The 21,741-nt window shown below is 39.7% G+C and overlaps 1 protein-coding gene across 1 annotated transcript in view; it reads right to left on the bottom strand.

Annotated features, from left to right (window-relative positions):
• Window positions 1-21,741, bottom strand: part of IL1RAPL2 (interleukin 1 receptor accessory protein like 2) — a 1,239,912-nt gene that overhangs the window by 642,741 nt on the left and 575,430 nt on the right. The window contains exons 4-5 of the mRNA XM_069747077.1: window positions 18,520-18,706; window positions 6,722-6,875 (exon numbers count right to left, since the gene is read on the bottom strand). Of these exons, the coding sequence (XP_069603178.1) occupies window positions 6,722-6,875; window positions 18,520-18,706 (341 nt within the window). The remainder of the gene's footprint in view (window positions 1-6,721; window positions 6,876-18,519; window positions 18,707-21,741) is intronic.

A 21,741-nucleotide genomic window follows, 5' to 3' on the forward strand; every position in this document is an offset into this window, starting at 1 on the left:
CAATTTCTCCTGTTACCCTTGGCGAAAAAAAAATTGCGGGCTAAAACATCATTTTGTGGAAAGAAAAAATGATTTTTTAATTTTCACACCGCTACATTCTACACTTTAGTGAAACAATTGGGGGTTAAAAGTGCTCACCACACATCTAGATAAGTTCCTTAGGGGGTCTTCTTTCCAAAATGGGGTCATTTCTGGGAGGTTTCCACTGTTAAGGCACGTCAGGGGCTCTCCAAATGCAACATGGGTTCCGATCTCAATTCCAGCCAATTTTGCATTGAAAAGTCAAATGGCGCTCCTTCCTTTCCGAGCTCTGCCATGTGCCCAAACAGTGGTTTACCCCCACATATGGGGTATCGGCGTACTCAGGACAAATTGTACAACGATTTTTGTGGTCCAATTTTCCCTGTTACCCTTGGTAAAATGAAACAAATTGGACCTGAAGTAAAAATTTTGTGAAAGAAAAGTTAAATGTTCAATTTTTTTTAAACATTCAAAAAATTCCTGTGAAGCACCTGAGGGGTTAATAAACTTTTTGAATGTGGTTTTGAGTACCTTGAGGGGTACAGTTTTTAGAATGTTGTCACTTTTGGGCATTTTCTGTCATATAGACCCCTCAAAGTCACTTCAAGTGTGAGGTGGTCCGTAAAAAAATGGTTTTGCAAATTTTGTTGCAAAAATGAGATATCGCTGGTCAACTTTTAACCCTTATAACTCCCTAACAAAAAAAAAATATGTTTCCAAAATTGTGCTGATGTAAAGCAGACATGTGCGAAATGTTGTTTATTAACTATATTATGTGATATAACTCTAATTTAAGGGCATAAAAACTAAAAGTTTGAAAATTGCTAAATTTTCATAATTTCCGACAAATTTTTGTTTTTTTCACAAATAAATGCAAGTCATATCGAAGAAGTTTTACCACTATCATGAAGTACAATATGTCATGAGAAAACAGTGTCAGAATCACCAGGATCCTTTGAAGCGTTTCAGAGTTATGACCTCATAAAGTGACAGTGGTCAGAATTGTAAAAATTGGCCCTGTCACTTAGGTGAAAACAGGCTTTGGGGTGAAGGGGTTAATTAAAAAAAACACATTAAAAAACTGTCAATGTACAGTGTTAGCAAATGTAGCAAATGGGCTGTTGGACCTCATACCCATGTCTGTGATGCACATACGTGTTGTATCTATTTTTTTCATGGATACAGCATATCCCCATTATAATCTATACTGCTTTTCATATGTGCGTGTTTTTTATGGACTATGTGTTTGTGCAAAATACATGGAGACATGTCCATTTTTTTTTCCGGCAGCACAGAAAACAAGGGCCAATACAAGTCTAAGAATCTATGAAAAACACATACAGAACACAAATGGCATCCTGTTGACATTTCACATTGGAAAATATTGGAGAATCTTTGTCATTTATTTATATATCCCTGAAAAACACTGATGACACATTCATCGTATAAACGGAAACATTGACGACACCGATATCATTTTTTACTGCCGTTTTTAACCCCTCCATGACTTACAATGTATATTTACTAGTGATGAGCGAATATATTTGTTACTCGAGATTTCTCGAGCATGCTCGGGGGTCCTCTGAGTATTTTTTTAGTGCTCGGAGTTTTAGTTTTTCTTTCCGCAACTGAATGATTTACATCTGTTAGCCAGCATAAGTACATGTGGGGGTTGCCTGGTTGCTAGGGAATCCCCACATGTACTTATGCTGGCTATCAGATGTAAATCATTCAGCTGCGGCAAGAAAAACTAAAACTCCGAGCACTAAAAAATACTCGGAGGACCCCCGAGCATGCTCGAGAAATCTCGAGTAACGAGTATATTCGCTCATCACTAATATTTACATATTTACATGTAGTGTCCCTAACTTTCCTGCAGGCTCACACGCTGAGCCCACAACTTTCCCAACACATGATGACTGATTTATTCGAGTGGCATAGAACTTATTCATCACTTGATAGATCCATTCTCTGCAACAATTCTGTATTTCTGTTCATTTAATGGCAAGGAATTTCAAACACATGTAAATCTAGCCTTGAAAGGGTATTTCAATATTAGCCATTTGTGGCTGAGAGATGGATAAGATATCAGTCTCAATGTAACAGCTAAAAGCATGCGGATTGCCTAACCAGCCAAGAGTTTCACTTCGATTGGAGGTAAGGAAAAGCAAAGTGCAGCAATAACGGGAGTTCCGACCATCGTTTGTGGCCATATAAGGGACAGATATTCCCATCTCAGACTATCATAGCTAACCTGGGAATGCTCCTCTAAAAGTCATCACCTGGTACCCTTCAAATGTGTAGAATGGGCACCAGGAGATCAACAGCATCTAGCACTAAGGGCACAAGTTATCATTGTACTGTAGGTTGTGGTAGGAAATCATCAGTTTTCTATACCATTGCTTTAAAAGAATAGATATGTGTACTTCATACCATATTGTAGATATTATTGCAACAGAATGCATATAGCATTGTCCATTTTTTTTGGATTTCACATGAATTCAGGAATATATTTATTTATTTTACTCACAGTGACATATAAAAGTTTGGGCACCCACGGTCAAAATTACTGTATTGTGAACAGTTAAGAAAGTTGAAGATAAAATGATCTCTAGAAGGCCTAAAGTTAAAGATGACAGCTTTCCTTTGTATTTTAGGCAAAAAATATATATTGTCATTGTTTACACTTTATAACTCGCACAAAGGAAATTGTGTCATTACAAAAGTTTGGGCACCCTTTGAGATTTGCATTCTCAGATAACTTTAGTTATGGCTTGTTCAGTATAATTATTAGGAAAGGCCGGTGATACAAATTTCCCAACTTTATAAAAACTCAAAATGTAATTAAGAAATGGCAGTTAACAGGAACAATAGAGGTCAAGATAAGGTCCAGAAGACCAAGCAAAATTTCAGTGACAGGTCCTTGTAGAATTGATAGAGAGGCAAATTAGAACCACCTCTTAACTGCAGACTCTGGAGTTATGGTACATGGTTCACCTGCACAAATATGGCCTTCATTGAAGAGTAATAAGAAGAAAACCTCTCCTGCGTAATCACCATAAAATTTAGAGACAGAAGTATGCAAAAGAACATCAAAACAAGCCTGATGCATTTTGGAAACAAGTTCTGTTGTTGAACCAATGAGGGTATATTAGAACTTTTAGGCTATAATGATCAAAGGTATGAGTGAAGAAAAAGGGCACAGAATTTTAAGAAAAGAACATATCACCAATAGTGATGAGCGAATATACTCGTTACTCAAGATTTCTCGAGCACGCTCGGGTGTCCTCCGAGTATTTTTTAGTGCTCGCAGATTTAGTTTTCATTGCCGCAGCTGAATGATTTACATCTGTTAGCCAGCTTGATTACATGTGGGGATTCCCTAGCAACCAGGCAACCCCCACATGCACTTATGCTGGCTAACAGATGTAAATAATTTAGCTGCGGCGATGAAAACTAAATCTCCAAGCACTAAAAAATACTCGGAGGACACCCGAGCGTGCTTGAGAAATCTCAAGTAACGAGTATATTCGCTCATCACTAATCACCAACTATCAAGCATGGGGGTGGATCAATCATGCTTTGCTGTTGTGTTGCAGCCAATGGCATGGGGAACATTTTCCATGTTGAGGAAAGAATGGACACATTCAAATTCAAATTCTTGATGCAAACATAATACCATGTGTTAAAATGCTGAAGTTGAAATGAATGAGAAACGTAGAGTCTAGATCACGTGAAGTATTTATTCCCCTCTGCTCCTCCTTGGTCAGGCCACATCTGGAATACTGTGTTCAGTTCTGAGCACCACATTTTAAAAAAGACATTGAAAAACTGGAGCAAGTTCAGAGAAGAGCTACCAGGATGGTGAGCGGACTGCAATGTATGTCCTTTGAGGAACAGTTTAAGGATCTGGAAATGTTTAGCTTGCAATAAAAACAAGAGGAGACTTTATAACGGTCTACAAATATCTGAAGGGCTGTCAAAGTATAGAGGGATAATCCTTATTCTCATTTGCTCATGGAAATAAGAAAAGCAATGGAAACTGAAATGGAGATGATACAGATTAGATATTCTAAAACCTTTTTGACAGTGAGAGACGAGTGGGCAATGATTAGAGCAGGCTGCTGCAAGAGTTGGTGAGTTCTGCTTCAATGGAAGTCTTCAGAGGCTAGATAGACATCTGTCTGAGATGGGTTAGTGAATCCTGAATTGAGCAGGGGGTTTGGACATGATGACACTTGAGGTTCCTTCCAACTCTAACATTCTATGATTCTACAAATGGACAATAATCCTAAACACACATACAAATCCACAAGACTACATCAAAATGCGCAAGCTGTAGGTTTTACAATGGCCCTCACGGTCCACTGATCTGAACATCATTGAAAATCTGTGGGTTAGACTTCAAAATAGCAATACATGCAATAAAACCCAGGAATCTCACAGAACTGGAAGACTTTTGTAAAGAAGAATGGATGAAAATCCTTCAAACAAGAATTGAAAGACTCTTGTCTGGCTGAAAAAAAGCGTTTACAAGCTGAGATACTTGCAAAAGGGGGTGCTACTAGGTATTAACCATTCAGGGTACTCAAACTTTTGTATCCGCTCATTTTCCATTTTGTAATTTTTAAAATGTAAAAAATGACTAGGTACAAATATATATAATTTTTAACCTAAAATACAAAAGGAAATGTATCATCTTTAACTTTAGTTTTTTTAGAGATCATTTCATCTTCAACGTGCTTACCATCATGACAGTCGCCATTGCGGCACACAATCTACTGCATATTCCCTACCAGTAATTCTTTAAATGCAATGTTTTTGTATTTTTTATTTTACTTTTATCCAGAATTTTTTTTACCAGTCTTCCCCTTTGCAGCATGCCCTGCCTGTGTCTGCTTTGTCTTCGACTGTGTGGGATCTGCTTATTCTTCCTCCCCCTACCCTCTCCATAGAGTTTAATATGAGGTATAACCTGATACTTCTCTGAGCTAGCTTGTCCATCTTGCTTTAACCAAGATGGATTTGAGTTGCCAAAGTGAATGATAAGTTCAGGACACAGAAAGGAAGTCAAGAAATGGGTCACAAGTGAAAAAGTAGCATATTTGTCTAATAAGATGCTTCTTATATTCTTCCTTACTATTGATATATGCATTTGTTGAAACCACTGTGACTATTTAAAATGGTGTCCCACTACTACGCAAACTTTTCAAATGCCTACGATACACTAAAATAAATAATAAAAACACAAATTAATCTCTCCATTCGGCGTCATTTTAGCAATTTTGTCGTTTTGTCTCCAGCATCACAATATTATGCAATGTGACCAGTGCAGCCAATCATTGACCACAGCCTTTTTGCATTCCATCAGAGTGAACACCTGCTTTGATTGAACAGTGATGACTGCACTAATCACGTCATTACAATGTCATTAGACCACCAGAAATAAAGCCTTGACATCACCATTCACCAGTATTGGACAATCCCTTTAAGATAAATTAGTTAGTCTCTCCATTCACTGAACAAGTAGGGTAAACTAGTAGCTCTGAAAAAAAGCAATCAACTAAATGTAAATATAGCAGAGACTTAAGCTACAAACTCCAACTCCAAACAGCAAGTGTAAATCAAACTACAAAATTAATTTGCTTACTTTCCAACAGTCCCGATTTAGGTGAGAAAAGCTTGTGAAGTAGCCTATGAAAAAGTGGGACTTCCTAAAAGCCCAAGGGTGGATGTTTTCCCGATTGGTCCAGGAGATGGGACTCGACAAGTCTGAAGTTTCCGGTGGAACTTTTGGCAAGTATGCATTTGCCACCTTTGCATGTGGACTTTAGATTGGACTTTGGGGTGTGCAACCTGCGTGGTCCCTAAGGTCACGTCAGCTACTGCAGATAACTTGGCAAGTACAGGCTTGCAACCAACATGAATTTTAATTGGTATAGACATCGCATAGCAGTGTTATCAGATTAGTTCATGTATGGAGGTTTTACTTGGTAACTGTATGCTAATGAAATTGGGAGACGTATTTCAGCTGGTGGTTACAAATCACTAAACTTTATTGAAAATATTTTAAAGATTCTCTAAGAATGTATAGCATAGAACAAAAAAAACGGAGTTTCGAATACTAACCAGCATTCTTTGTCAAAGCTTTGCCGAAGAACGCCGGATAGCATTCGAAATGTGTAGCGTTCTGTTTTCTGGCCTATGCCATATTTTCTTGGATAAACTTTTAAATATTTCAATAAAGTATAGTGATTTTTAACCAGTAGCTGAAATATCTCTCAGTATTTCTTTCTATTTTTATGATTAGTCAGATCGTGGTTCCAAGCACACTGGACCTTTATTTTCCACAATCGGTGAGCTGGCATTTTTTCTATTTTCTAACTGTAGATTAGTATTATTGGAGCATTAGAGGATGGTAGTGATGGCCTCTCTACTCAAGTACATTATTTAGCAATATGGTGTCAATGGTGGCACAGCACAGCTCTGTTCTCTAAATCTTATAATCTTATAAAAGCTTGACCAACTTAGGTATTGGTTAAAAATGATCACATATATATTTTGCATGGCAGTATGGTATGTGCACAAAAAGCAACCGCACAAGGAACCATTCAATGTAAGGTCAGCCCTTATTTCTAAAAAGGATGAGAATAAAAAAAAACATCATTATGAAGAGTGAAAGATCGGATTCAGTTCTTACCTGTCACCTTTAGCTGGATTGTCCGCCTGATTGGTCTGCCTTCAAATTTAATTTCACAAGTATAATTTCCCATGTCGTCTTTTTGAACATCTTGCATCAAAAGGCTATTTCCCTTCTGTATAATCAGGCTTCTCCACTTCTTTGGCTTGCATTCCTGCAAAGAAAGCACAATTAGAGAGGACATATAGTCTAGTTAAATGCATGAGCTGATTTATGCATTAGATTTTTTTTATTTATTTACCAGCTATTGTCTTAGCAGCAGAATAAAGTGAGGCTTCCTTACAATGTTTTATTTTAGAATTAGTTTTTCAAATTGATAGACGTGAGGGTTTTTAGAAAGAAAACAACAAGATAGGTTTAATTACATAAGAAAATTGGTTTGAAAAGGGCTTTTAAATGTCACGTTCAGTTGTCTTTTCTGACAAGGAAGATGAGAGCAAAAACATAATAAATCCAGTAAAATACTAGCTAAACTTTATAAGCGGTAAATTACCAGCCGTAATAATAGTGCTTAGGAATCACTGGCTGCACCGGGAGCCGATTCATTTGAATGATTTTCTCAGTATGGAAGTTGGAATCTATTCCAGAAGATTCTGAATGTGACACGTTTGCTCTTGGACAATATACAGTAGGAGAGTGTGTGCCCACTCTGCCAAAGTGCCATGCTCAGTAATATAATGTAATAAAATGCAGTCTCTGGACTAATAATGCCAGACAGGCCATAGTGAGAATGTAGATAGTTAAAATAAGCAAGTAAGGAATAACTGCTTAAGTAGTTTCATACATTTGTAACCTTTGAGCACAGTGGTATGTCAACTGCCATAGACTTTAGCGGTCCAGTAGTCTACCATAGAAGCCAATATAAAGAGGTAATCCAGTACTATATTAGTTTTTAATGAAAAAAAAATGACAAATGACAAAATCTATTTTGTATATATTTATTTTTAACTGTGGGCCCAAGAACTAACAGGCAGGTAGTTACTAACTAACTGCTTGTTCTGTCCAGTGCAGATCTGTGCCTGCACAGAGCAGTCACTGACCACTCATGCCAGCAATTCTGCTGATATCACATAACAAAGCAGCAGCTTTTTGTCTGCTCTTCTCTGTTGACAGGGCATGATTGCCAATGTGGTTATGATTGACAGCCAGCTCCCTGTTATATAACTGTGGGAAGCCTGCTTTCAATCAGAATGACGTTGGTAGTCACACCCCATCGACAAAGCAGCCCAGAAAAAGAGCTGCTTTATGGATGTGGAGCAACCGAAACGCCAGCAGGAGCGGTCACTGACCACTCTGAGCCAGCCTGGGATACAGCAGGTAGGCAGTTGCTAACTAGTTAACAACTATCTGCATATTAGTTTTTTGGCGCATAGTAAAATAATAATTTAGTCCTGGATGACCCTTTAATGTTTTAGGAGAGCAGGCATCTCCAATAGGCATTAATTGAAAAAAATTAGGCAAATGACTGATTTCTAGATGTATTTCCTAATAGGTTCTTGGGATTGGTCTTGCATTGTCTTAAGGCAGGGGTGGGGAATATTTTTTTTTTGCCAAGAGCCATTTGGATATTTATACCATCCTTCGGGGGCCGTACAAACTCTGCCCACAAAGAACATCCTGACTCTGGCACTGGTTTTAGGACATAATCTTTCATTGCATGCCCTTTAATGTTTTGTGTGTGTGCTAACAGAGCAAGAAGAATTTAATGAGCTGGTTGTAATCAAAATACACCTCTCTGCCCAAGAATGCGGTCCCTGAGAATCTGCTCGGGGGCCTGATAAAATGTCATCGAGGGCCGTAAATGGCCCTGGGGCCTGAGGTTTCCCACCCCTGTCTTAAGGCATCTGTTACTTTGACCAATTTCCAAAAAGGAGTTGATCACGTGATAGAGGTTCTTACTACACATACTTTATCTTGGGATATCTACGTGTTCCATGTATAGCAAGAAGTAAAACATTATATTGAATACGTGAATAACTATTCAATTAGCCTGCTTTTTGGCATGTGGGAAAGCACTTTACTTCCTGAAGGAAGAGCACATAGAAAGTTTTCTTAAGTCATAATCGCTAGCTGGTGGCAGCAATAGAAAAACATGGCCATTTGCAATGCTATAGTGAATGGTGGTACTCCGTGATAATGGTTCATTGTTAGGAGTTAGAGAAACCATAACCACAGCAATTAGCAAATAATTACGTAGGCTTCTGTTGTAAAGGGGTTGTCTTTGCTAGATTAACCTTTTACGACTTAAAAAAATACACTTGTAGCATTTAAAATTGATAAATATAAAGAAAATTCAAACATTTTGAAGCAAATATCAAAAGACTTAGTGAGAAAGTAACATGGTGCGGGGCTCTAGCCATGTGCGAGGTACTCATCTTTTATACCCCGACACGTTACATGAAGGTGAGAGTCCTGGCTGGGGCTATTAGGGCGCTACGCCTTTGCAGGCCACATGAAGCCAGTGACTTTGGCTTGTCAGGACCAGATGTTGTAAAGTTCAATGAGAGAGACCATCAATCAATAATAAGGAAATAAAATGCCAGGGGCATGTCAAGTCATTTTTAATATGTATTTATTTTTAACGCAGGCTGCGGCTGATGAATACTCCCCATCAGCTACCGCCTGCTCTCGCTGTTAACAATTGAATACAACTCTCAACATTGTCCCCTGCTAGTGCAGACTGCAGCATGAGCAGGGGACAGTGATGTAAGCTGTCTTCTTCAGCACCCGGCACCGGGGAACAGGGTGAACAGTGCCGCTGATTCCCAGGCACTGGTACGTGTAACACAGATGACACATGGATGTCATTCATATGTCATCAGTATGCATGTGTGCGGAACATTTTGAGGCCTGCGCTGTTACCGGAAGCACGGACGTCTTGAAAGAACCCTTAGTGAACTCGGTCATTTACCGAATCGAATTTGAAACTGGTGAATATTTTCTGAACAAATTCGCTCATCTCTACTTACAAGAACATACCCTAAAAAGCATAAAACAAACCCTCCACAAATGCAAAAACTGCATAATCCAGATAAAAAACTGCACCTAAAAACAAAAGAAATAACATCAAAATGATCTCTATAACCGTAAGACGTCCAGGCTCTTGTTCATTTTTGAGCAGTTGGATTTCTGTTTGTGGCATTTTACAACTTTGTACAACTCAGAACTTGTTTCATACATGAGGATTTATCTACATTACAAGGCCACAGATTCCCTTCCGTGAATTGATTATTGCAGCACCAAGAAACGTTTGCTAAGTGAATACTAGAAGGGAAGTGGCCGCAAAACATCAGTATAAATAAAAGTTACACAAGTAGCAGGAGGTATAATTGGATGGAGACCTACAATTCTAAGATGGTGCATTATCCTGTAGCTGACACTCTGCCAGATTCATGCACTTTTTGCTAAAGGACTGAATATCCTTCATTATCCATTGTGTGTGAGTTCAGAATGGTGAGGACAGGAAGACGAGCTCCCAGATGACTCTTAATATTCTTTTACTCACACTTTAGCGGCTGAGTCACGCTTGCAAAATAGTGTTTTGAACATTTTATTACAGTCAATCCATTATAAATGTTATCACTCACCCCCACTATCACACAATAGGAATTATATCAACTGGACATGGCTTGCAGTAAGTCAGCTTACTGTAGCTCCTATCTACGAAAGCTTTCACTAGAGAGACATCATACTGTACATGTCCGCCAAATTTCCTCATTTGTTTCTTTGGCCTCTCTAGTGGTAGCACATAATGCTTAAATGCAAGAACGTCTTTGATAATTCATACAGAGACACAGAATTCTCTCTACAGCTGTGTCTAACAGCTTCTCTTACGTGGACAATCAATAACACAGCTGTGAATGGGTTTATAATGGAGTTCATCCACTGCATAAATGTTTTCATTCCTAATTTTACATATATGGGGAGCAGAGTCATGGCCAAAAGTTTTGAGATGGGCATAAATTTTGGTTCTCACATAGTTTGCTGCTTCAGCATTTTTAGCTCTTTTCGTTAGATGTTTGTAGGGTGGAGCGCGGTAATTTGCTGATTTGGGAATGAAATAAAAAAATTATGATCATTAGAAAAATTTATTTTATATTTTAATTATACTGAACAGTAATGGAATTTTTAAATTACATGGTTTTAAATAGTGTATCTGGCAAATGTCGACCTTCGCTATCCACACACTGCTGCATACGTTTTCTGAAGTTTTCATGAACTCTAACAAGCATATCCACTGGTCTTCTGCCAATTTCAGCTTCAATATTGTTCCTTAGGTCTTCCAAGGTGTTGGGACGGTTGATCGGGCAGCACGGTGGCGCAGTGGTTAGCACTGCAGCCTTGCAGTGCTGGGGTCCTGGGTTCTAATCCCACCCAGGACAACATCTGCAAAGAGTTTGTATGTTCTCTCCGTGTTTGCGTGGGTTTCCTCTGGGCACTCCGGTTTCCTCCCACATTCCAAAGACATACTGATAGGGATTCTAGATTGTGAGCCCCATTGGGGACAGTGATGGTATTGTGTGCAAAAACTGTAAAGCGCTGCGGAATATGTTAGCGCTATATAAAAATAAAGATTATTTATTATTATTATTAGACTTCAGGTAACCCCAAAGGAAAAAATCGCATGGGGCTAAATCTGGTGAGCGTGCTGGCCAGTTCACATCTCCCCTCAAAGAGATAAGCCGTCCAGGAAACATTTGCCTCAAACAATTGATGGTAACCCTCGCTGTGTGTGCAGTGGCACCATCCTGTTGGAACCATGTATCCTCTAGTTCCATTGCCTCAAGAGCCGGCTGAAAATAATCCTGTGTCATAGACAAGTACCGTTCGGAGTTCACAGTTATGGCACGACCATTATCCTGAAAAAAGTAAGGACCAATGATGCCTACTCGTGATATGGCGCACCACACAGTGAAAATGAGGTGAAAATGTGCCTCATCAGAAAAAAACACAATTGCGTCACGGGGTATCGTTGCTAACATGTCTTCACAAGAGGTCCGCCGTGTCAAATAGTCCCATGCTGACAAATGTTGGACCACGCACATTTTATACGGGTGAAAATTCAGTTCATCATGAAGAATCCGGTGGAGAGAACGTCTTGAAATGCCAAGAGCAAATGATTGCTTCCGAGCAGAGCGTTTCGGAGATTGCAGTACTGCTGCTCTAACTCTCTCGATGTTTTGTGATGTTGTAATCCTTCTCTCAGGTCCCCTTCGTACACATGACACATTCCCTGCTGTTCTGAATGCATTCACCCAATTTACAATTGATTGCCGTCCAGGAACACGTCCACGTGGAGGAACAGCGAATTGTAAACGAAAAGCACGCTGCACTGCAATGATCGAGTGGGCACTTGAAAAATACGCTTCAACACAAAATGACCTCTCCTCACGTGTCCACTGCATGATGGCAACTGAAAGGCAGAGGAATACAAATCTCCCATCAGCCACTGTAAGCCACACCCACTCTCCCCTCTCTTCGACCGACAGTGCCGCCACAGCATGCAGTGCAAAAAAGCAAATTACCGCGCTCCACCCTGTATGATTACTGAAGTACAATTATAGGTATTTTGTAAGTTTTTCTTATATCTAGCTTAGACAAAGACTCAATATTTACAGTGTTGAACCATATTTCGCTTCAGCACACTGAATATCACCTTCTGAGCCAAATCCTGACTGATGACCATGACAACCCATTCTGCTCTAATTAGTGCTTGGAGTTTTACACATTTTCTGTGTCTTTGGTTGTTCTATCGCTTTTAGGAACTTGACTATAGAAACTCAATGGGACTGAGGTCGGGTGAGTTTCCAGGATATGGACCAAAATGTTAATTTTTTTTCACTGACCACCTAGTAATCACTTTTAGCTTGTGACATGGTCTCCATGCTGGAAAACATTGTTCATCACCAAATTGCTCCTAAATCGTTGGGAAACGTTGCTATTGGAGGATGTTTAGATGCCATACTTTATTCCTGGCAATGTTCTAAGGCAAAATTATTAGGCATAACTTTACAATTAAACCCATGTTAAATATCAAGGGAACAAAAAACTGAATAACGTGTATGCACTACAAGGGAAAACCACAGTATAAAGTGGCAAAAATAAAATACAATTTATTTAAACAAGATGAAATTACATATATATTAAGGGTATCCAAGATAAATGCAATCCAATCAGGGAAGACCATAACAGATAATGCAGTCCAGCATCCAGCGTGCTAGTATAATGCAATGTACTAAAAGCCTAGAGTAGCTAGTGCAAAGTGAAGGGATATAACTTTCCTTGCAAATTAGGCTGCTAGTGAGGCAGTTACAGATTGCACTTACACGGATGGAGGATCTGTATATGGCATCCCTGCCACCCCAACGTACATTTCGCTTCTTCTCAGGGTGCTTTACTATTGGCATGATTGAGAGTGATGTTCACCTTTTCTTCTCTGGACAATCATTCTTCCAGATATAACAAACAGTCTGAATTAGAGAGAATATCTTTACCCCAGTCCTCTGCCGTAAAATCCCTGTACTTCCTGCATAATATCAGTCTATCCATTTTTTCTCATAGAGAAGTGGTTTCTTTACAGCTTTTTTCGACATCAGGCCAGCCTCGAAAAAATATTTACCCTTTGCGCGTGTAGGCACACTGGCATCTACCTGCTACCATTTCTGAGCAAGCTCTGCAGTGGTGTTGAAATGATCCCCTCTCTAAATCTTCTTTAGAAGATGATCCTGGCAAATGCTTGGCTTTCTTGAGCACCCTATAGCCTTCTTACCAGCAATTGAACCTCTCTTTGAACTTCTTGATGATCCGATAAATGGTTTATTTAGAGGCAATCTTCCAAGTAGCAATGGCTTTCCTTGTAAAGCCCACCAGCCCACTTAAAAGCAGTCAGTCTGCTCTTATAGTTTACATCAGCATGGCAGTTCAATATCAGCTGCCTTGTCCTCATTATCCCTTTCTCCTGAGCTAATGAGAAAATCACTGACACAATGAAAGCTGATCATATTGTGGCAGGTCTGAAATTCAATAAACATAGTGTGATTTTTTGACTACATTAATTTTCTTGCCAAGAAAATACTTTGCAATTTGTTGCAATTCATCTGAAACCTAAAGCAAACATAACTATAAAATATTAGATTGGGTTAACACATTGCAGTCCGGGTGCTTTATTTTTTTTTCTTTTAAAAAAATATGGCAAAGCAACAGGAATTTTTGCTGTAATTTTTGAAAACTTTTTTTGCAAATGAGATTTCAGAAAATTGACAAGAAAATGCATGACAAGGTGAACCATGTAGTAAATGTAATATTATGTCAATAAGGAAAAAGCAACATTTCCATTATGAAAAAATAAAACATAAATTCTGCAAATTTAAAGTTCTTGAGTTGTACTTGGAAAATCTTTTAAAACTGTACTCTGCCATTACCAAGATAGACCTGTATCTTCGAAAATGGAGCACCAACTATTATGACTGTCTCTAAGAACTATGTACACACTGTCTTCAACAGTGGTTGGATGGTTTTCATCGCGGTCCCTGAAAAATGGGATTCAGACATACCTCTGATGGAGCCACTCATTACAATGAACTAAGAGTTTGTAGCGGTGTCCATCTTTTCGGAGATATACAAGAACCCACAATTGACTAGTTCATTTTATTGTAATGTAACAGATTTGTCAGGGGCACGTCTGAATCCAATTTTCAGACAATGAAATGGAAACTCTTGACTGAAGCCATCAAACCACGGCATTGTGAACCTAACCTAACTAACAAATGGTATGGCAAAGTTTGCTTATACACTCCCTGACAGAAGTTATGTCGGTTATCCATGTTATGTAAATAAAAGCTTATAACCGGACGTTAAATTCATCCATTGGTTGTATAAATTATTCTTTTGAAAGCTGAAACCCCCCAAAATGTGGTTTAGGTTAAGAAAATAAATTGGCATCAATGCAGAAATATTAATCAGTTAATGGACACAGAATGGTCAGATTTTGGCAAGACAAAAGTTTTGTCGCCCACAGAAAGTAGTGTGATATTCAAACAAATAATTAACTTAAAATACAAATATATGTTGCATAACATTGGTGAATGAAATTGTGGTGCTATTAGAGTCATATTTAATATTTTGTGTAACTTCTAACTTGAAGGACTGCATCCATGCGGTTCAACAATGATTCATACAATTTATTAATGAAGTCATCATGAATAGCAAAGAATGCAGTTTTACATGCCTCCCAGAGTTCATCTAGATTCTTTGTTTTGTCTTCCAAGCTTCCTCTTTCATCCTACCCCAAGCATGCTCAATGATGTTCATGTCTGGTGACTGGGCTGGCCAGTCCTTGAGCACCTTGATCTTTTTTGCCTGGAGGAACTTTGTTGCAGAGATGGATGTTAGGTGTCGAGTTGCCTGATGAACACATTCGAGCTCCGCAGCTTATTGCTGGCTTCGAGCGTAGCGAGGTCCAAGGAGGGGGGGCCCTAAGAGGGGGGTAATGTTAGGTGTCAAGTTCCCGCCGCTGCACAGGGGGAATCTCGAACCATGTCTGCTGCGGTCTCCCATTCTCCTCCAGTGGAGCCTGGTAGGTGGAGACGTCGGTCCCAGCGTCTGGCTCAGGCTGATACTGGATGACTGGTTACTACTGCCCTTCCAGGCTCTGACATTGTAGCCAGCAATGTTCAGCAGTGAGCAGGTCTTTCTGGGACTAAGTCCCGCTTTTCCCATACTGAACATGCCCACAGGATGACCCCCAGGTCTGGGGTCACATGCTCAGGTCCTGTAACAGCTCCTATTGGACCACCAAGAAGCTCCTTGTCTGCTACAGCTCTAAAAGGTTTGCATGGCCGCATGGCCGTGCGCTTGTATCAACCTATGTTTTGAGCCTTGCTACTGTGTGGTCATGTTTGCATGTGGTCAGGGTTGGCTGAAATAAGCCCCTAGAATACCGTACCGGCACCTCCGGTGAGGAGTTTTGTTTGTTTGGATTCAGGTCTTGGCTGAAATAAGTCCCTAGAATACCGGCACCTACGGTGAGGAGTTGTTTGTGTGCTATGCTGACTGCATGACCACAGTTTTGCTCTGTTTGGTAGCTGTGTTCCTCTGTGAGGTTAACAGGGCACAGCGTCTCCCTATCCTAGTGATTCTGTGAAGTAACAGAGTTCGCTAATACCGCCATATAGCGCCGCTAATTGCTAGCAGCAGGTTCCGTTCCTGCACGGTGGACCCCGGGTTGCGAACGCACCTATTATACCATATATTTATACTCGGTGCGTTCTGCCAACCCTAACAATGGATAAATGAGATGAAGCAGCATCCTGCAGAATTTGACTCCTTTTATAATTTGGAATAGAAGAGGTAGCTAATACTTCTTGATATTTTAGGCTATTGATGTTGCATTCCACCTTGAAAATGTTTCGCACACCCCTATACTGAATGTAACCCCTGACCATGATCTTTCCATCACCAAATTTAACAGTTTTCTGGGTGTGTTTTGGATCCATTCAGGCTCCAGTAGGTCTCCTGCAGTATTTGCGGCTGCTGTGGTGTAATTCTACTGAAGATTCATCAGAGAAATCCAACTTCTGCCATTTTTCCAGCGTCCATCTGTATAGCAGGCTGTGGGACTTTGCAAATGCCACACGGTTTTTTATTTGCCTTTTGTTTAGTGCTGGCTTCTGGGCACTGATTCGACCATGCAGGCCATTTCAAGACAGAATCCTACAAACTGTTCTAGTTGACACAGGGGCTTGAGGTGGCCAGGCCTGTTGGAGGGGCTTGCTTTGGATTTTCTAACCAACAAACGTTCCTCCTGATCAGTTGTCTTGCGGAGTCTGCAGGTCCTGGGCTTGTCAAACACATCTCCAGTCTCTTCAAATCTTTTTTTAATTCTTTGTACTTGACGCTGAGACACATTAAAGGTGCCAGCCACCTCTGCAGTGGATCTGGTCTCCAGCTTCTTGATAATCCAGACTTTGGTTGCAGGGTGGATTTTTGGCATGTTGTCAGAGCTCAAGTTGCAGTTCAAGTGGTCTGGGGTGCAGGGTTTCTTTTTACACACACACACACACACACACACACACACACACACACTAATTTACTGATCATTTACTGAGCACAGGTGAGGATGTAAACTAGGATTGGGTGCATTATATGACCAGGCGACAAAACTTTTGTCTTGCCATAATCTGACCATTCTGTGTCCATTAACTGATCAATATTTCTGCATTGATGCCAATTTATTTTCTTAACCTAAACCACATTTTGGTGGGTTTCAGATTTCAAAAGAATAATTTATACAACCGATGGATGAATTTAACGTCCGGTTAAAAGCTTTTATTTAAATAACATGGATAGGCGACATAACTTCTGTCAGGGAGTGTATGACTGATCAGCTCTTCATCATAATAGCTACTTCAGCAACATTGCTGCATGATAGATTGCCTGTTTAACAGTCTGGTACAAAAAAAATCATGAAAAGAAAAGAACTGATTTGGAGATATTTAAATTAATTATAGACAGGAAATTTCCTCAAAAGAAAAATCCAAATGGAAAACTTTAGTGGAAAAAAAAACGCTGCAGATTTCATTGCCAAAAAGCTTCTTATTTCCTTCCCCTTGTATCCCTTTTACCCTTTCTATATAAAGCAGTGTGTGTGTAAGATTTTGTAGAATCTCACCCACAATGCTGCTGATGTAATAAACAGCTTGTTGCTATATAATATTTCCATAATTCCCATTCCACTTTTTAAAAACCACTTGATAACGCTTCATTGAGACAGATATTCCTATCCAAACCATCAGTTGCATAGATTAGATAAGTGCAAAGCCTCACCTTATATAAGCTATATGTCACGGGTTTACCGTGATAGAAAGGAGCCAGAAGACCGCAGTGTCTGATCTCTCCTACTCCTGCACAAATTAGAAGCACTTCACCTTCATATTAAACGGTGCAGGTTTCTTTTAGAAGTGTAGGGATGAATCTGCTCAGTAGAGCGCTCTTGGAAGCTTTCCTGCATTAGGGCTCAGCTGTGCACTGTTAGCCACTCCCATCTCCTATATAACCTGGGCCCTGGCTAGCACTCATTGTCAGAAGAAGCTTATGCTGCATAGCTGGAGGTTGTAGGTGGTTGTAATTTGAGAAGGCGTTTGGTGGATTTGTCTGAGACTGTTGCTAGGTTTTGAGTGAGATAATTCCCTTTTTTCTCCTATTTTGGTTTAACCCCACCCTCCACTCCCTGTGCACTCCTCTGTTATATGCATATGTTTGGCATTTTTTGTTACTATCTTGTTAGGTTGGTGTAGTACGGTACACTACTACTCCCATCTTCCCTGGATGGGGCAAGGGTGCAGACCGAGGGCGGATTAAGGAGTAAGGCAAGGTACGTGGCCCTGGCATCTTCACCATCAGAAGTAATCCGGGTCACAGAGCGAGCTAAGGCACTCCGAATGTTAGGGGCCTGGTCCCGTGACATCAGACAACAGAGTCATGACACTATATGCAATCAGACATTTATTGTACTATGTTGCAGTGTGCCAGTGAGTTACAAGGGGTATTCCCATTGTCTCATTCTATAAGCCAGAGGGAAGAGTCCACATCAAGCATCTCATTCTAGCTGACTCAGGCTGATGATTTATTACATGATCAGCCATTCATTTGAATAGCTGCCATATATTATTACATTTATTATAAATTTTAATTTTTCCTTCTGCAGTTTCGGAAGTTTGATGGTAGGTTTCTGTATTTCTTGACATTATCTCCCTGTGACAAGGTAATCTAGTAATGAAATACAGCTTTTTTTTATATACCTTATACCATGCGACTTCAGTGCTTTGATTCGGTATCCTGTAGTCATCAATATCGGGACATGAAATCACTTTTGTTTTGGTGACTTCAGCTTTTTCTATATATCGTATTCTGCTGTTGTAACAAAGTCCCGCCTCATGTTCCGCCACCGTCAACGACATGGATACCTTCATACAATATGTGGAATTTCTGTACGGGTTGAAAAAAGACAATTAATTCTATAATGAAATATATTGTAGGTTACACTTTTCATTAGAAAAATGAAAAACTATCATAAGTGATTATTAATTGAGATTGTACTCGTAGGACTAACTTTACTTTACAGCATAATCATACATTTTACAAGTTTTAGACTTGTATTCCCAAGTTGTGTTTTAACTGTTTTTATAAAGGGAATCTATAATCTAAAAATCACCAATTGTTTAACCCCTTAGTGACAGAGCCAATTTGGTACTTAATGACCGAGCCAATTTTTGCAATTCTGACCACTGTCACTTTATGAGGTTATAACTCTGGAACGTTTCAACGGATCCCGCTGATTCTGAGATTGTTTTTTCGTGACATATTGTACTTCATGTTAGTGGTAACAATTCTTCGATATTACTTGCGATTATTCATGAAAAAAACGGAAATATGGCGAAAATTTTTAAAATTTTGCAGTTTTCAAACTTTGTGTTTTTATGCCCTTAAATCAGAGAGATATGTCACGAAAAATAGTTAATAAATAACATTTCCCACATGTCTACTTTACATCAGCACAATTTTGGAAACAAATTTTTTTTTTGTTAGGGAGTTATAAGGGTTAAAAGTTGACCAGCAATTTCTCATTTTTACAACACCATTTTTTCTAAGGGACCACATCACATTTGAAGTCATTTTGAGGGGTCTATATGATAGAAAATACCCAAGTGTGACACCATTCTAAAAACTACACCCCTCAAGGTTCTCAAAACCACATTCAAGAAGTTTATTAACCCTTTACGTCCTTCACAGGAACTGAAACAATGTGGAAGGAAAAAATGAACATTTAACTTTTTTTTGCAAACATCTTAATTCAGAACCATTTTTTTTATTTTCACAAGTGTAAAAACAGAAATGTAACCATAAATTTTGTTTTGCAATTTCTCCTGAATACGCCAATACCCCATATGTGGGGGTAAACCACTTTTTGGGCGCACCGCAGAATTTAGAAGTGAAGGAGCGCCGTTTGACTTTTTCAATGCAGAATTGGCTGGAATTGAGATTGGACGCCATGTCACATTTATAGAGCCCCTGATGTGCCTAAACAGTGGAAACTCCCCACAAGTGACCCCATTTTGGAAACTAGACCCCTTAAGGAACTTATCTAGATGTGTGGTGAGCACTTTGAACCCCCATGTGCTTCACAGAAGTTTATAATGTAGAGCCGTGAAAAAAAAAAATTGCATTTTTTCTACAAAAATGATGTTTTTGCCCACAAATTTTTATTTTCACAAGGGTAACAGGAGAAATTAGACCACAAAAGTTGTTGTGCAATTTCTCCTGAGTATGATGATACCCAATATGTGGGGGTAAACCACTGTTAGGGCGCACCGCAGAGCTTGGAAGAGAAGGAGTGCCGTTTTATTTTTTCAATGTAGAATTGGCTGGAATTGAGATTGGACGCCATGTCGAGTTTGGAGAGCCCCTGATGTGCCTAAACAGTGGAAACCCCCCACAAGTGACAAAATTTTGGAAACTAGACCCCTTAAGGAACTTATCTAGATGTGTGGTGAGAACTTTGAATGCCCAAGTGCTTCACAGAAATTTATAATGCAGAGTCGTAAAAATAAAAAATATTTTTTTTTTCCACAAAAAAGATTTTTTAGCCCCCAAGTTTTTATTTTCACAAGGGTAACAAGAGAAATTGGACCCCAAAAGTTGTTGTCCAATTTGTCCTGAGTATGCTGGTACCCCATATGTGGGGTTAAACCACTGTTTGGGCGCACGACAGAGCTCGGAAGGAAGGAGCGCCGTTTTGGAATGCAGACTTTGATAGAATGGTCTGCGGGCATTATGTTGCGTTTGCAGAGCCCCTGATGTACCTAACCAGTAGAAAACCTCCACAAGTGACCCCATTTTGGAAACTAGACCCCCCAAGGAACTTATCTAGATGTGTGGTGAGAACTTTGAATGCCCAAGTGCTTCACAGAAGTTTAGAATGCAGAGTCGTGAAAATAAAAAATATTTTTTTTTTCCACAAAAAAGATATTGTAGCCCCCAAGTTTTTATTTTCACAAGAGTAACAGGAGAAATTGGACTGCAATAGTTGTTGTCCAATTTATCCCGAGTACGCTGATGCGCCATATGTGGGGGTAAACCACTGGGCGCACGGCAGAGCTCGGAAGGGAAGGAGCGCCTTTTTGGAATGCAGACTTTGATACAATGGTCTGTGTGCATTATGTTGCGATTGCAGAGCCCCTGATGTACCTACACTGTAGTAACCCCCCACAAGTGACCCCGTTTTGGAAACTAGACCCCCCCAAGGAACTTATCTAGATGTGTGGTGAGAACTTTGAATGCCCAAGTGCTTCACAGAAGTTTATAATGCAGAGTCATAAAAAAAATATATATATATATTTTTTTTTTCACAAAAAAGATATTGTAGCCCCCAAGTTTTTATTTTCACAAGTGTAACAGGAGAAATTGGAACACTAAAGTTGTTGTCCAATTTATCCCGAGTACGCTGGTGCCCCATATGTGGGGGTAACCCACTGTTTGGGCGCACGGCAGAGCTCAGAAGGGAGGGAGCACCATTTGACTTTTTGAGTGCAAAATTGGCTGTCGTGTTTGGAGACCCCCTGATGTACCTAAACAGTGGAAACCCCCCAATTCTAGCTCCAACCCTAACCCCAACACACCTCTAACCCTAATCCCAACCTGATCCATAATCCTAATCACTAACCCTAACCATAATCACAACCCTTACCCCAAAACAACCCTAATGTCAACCCTAACCATAACCCTAATCAAAACCCTAAATCCAACACACCCCTAATCCTAATCTCAACCCTAACCTCAAACCTAACCCTAATCCCAATACACCCCTAATCACAACCCTAACCTTAACACTAATCCCAAACCTAACCAAGCGTAACCCTAATGCCAACCCTAACCCTAATACCAACCCTAATCCAAACCCTAACCCTAATCCCAACTCTAACCCTAACTTTAGCCCCAACCCTAGCCCTAACTTTAGCCCCAAC

The sequence above is a fragment of the Ranitomeya imitator genome, chromosome 2 (genome assembly GCF_032444005.1).
Source record: "Ranitomeya imitator isolate aRanImi1 chromosome 2, aRanImi1.pri, whole genome shotgun sequence".
NCBI classification, from domain to species: Eukaryota; Metazoa; Chordata; class Amphibia; order Anura; family Dendrobatidae; genus Ranitomeya; species Ranitomeya imitator.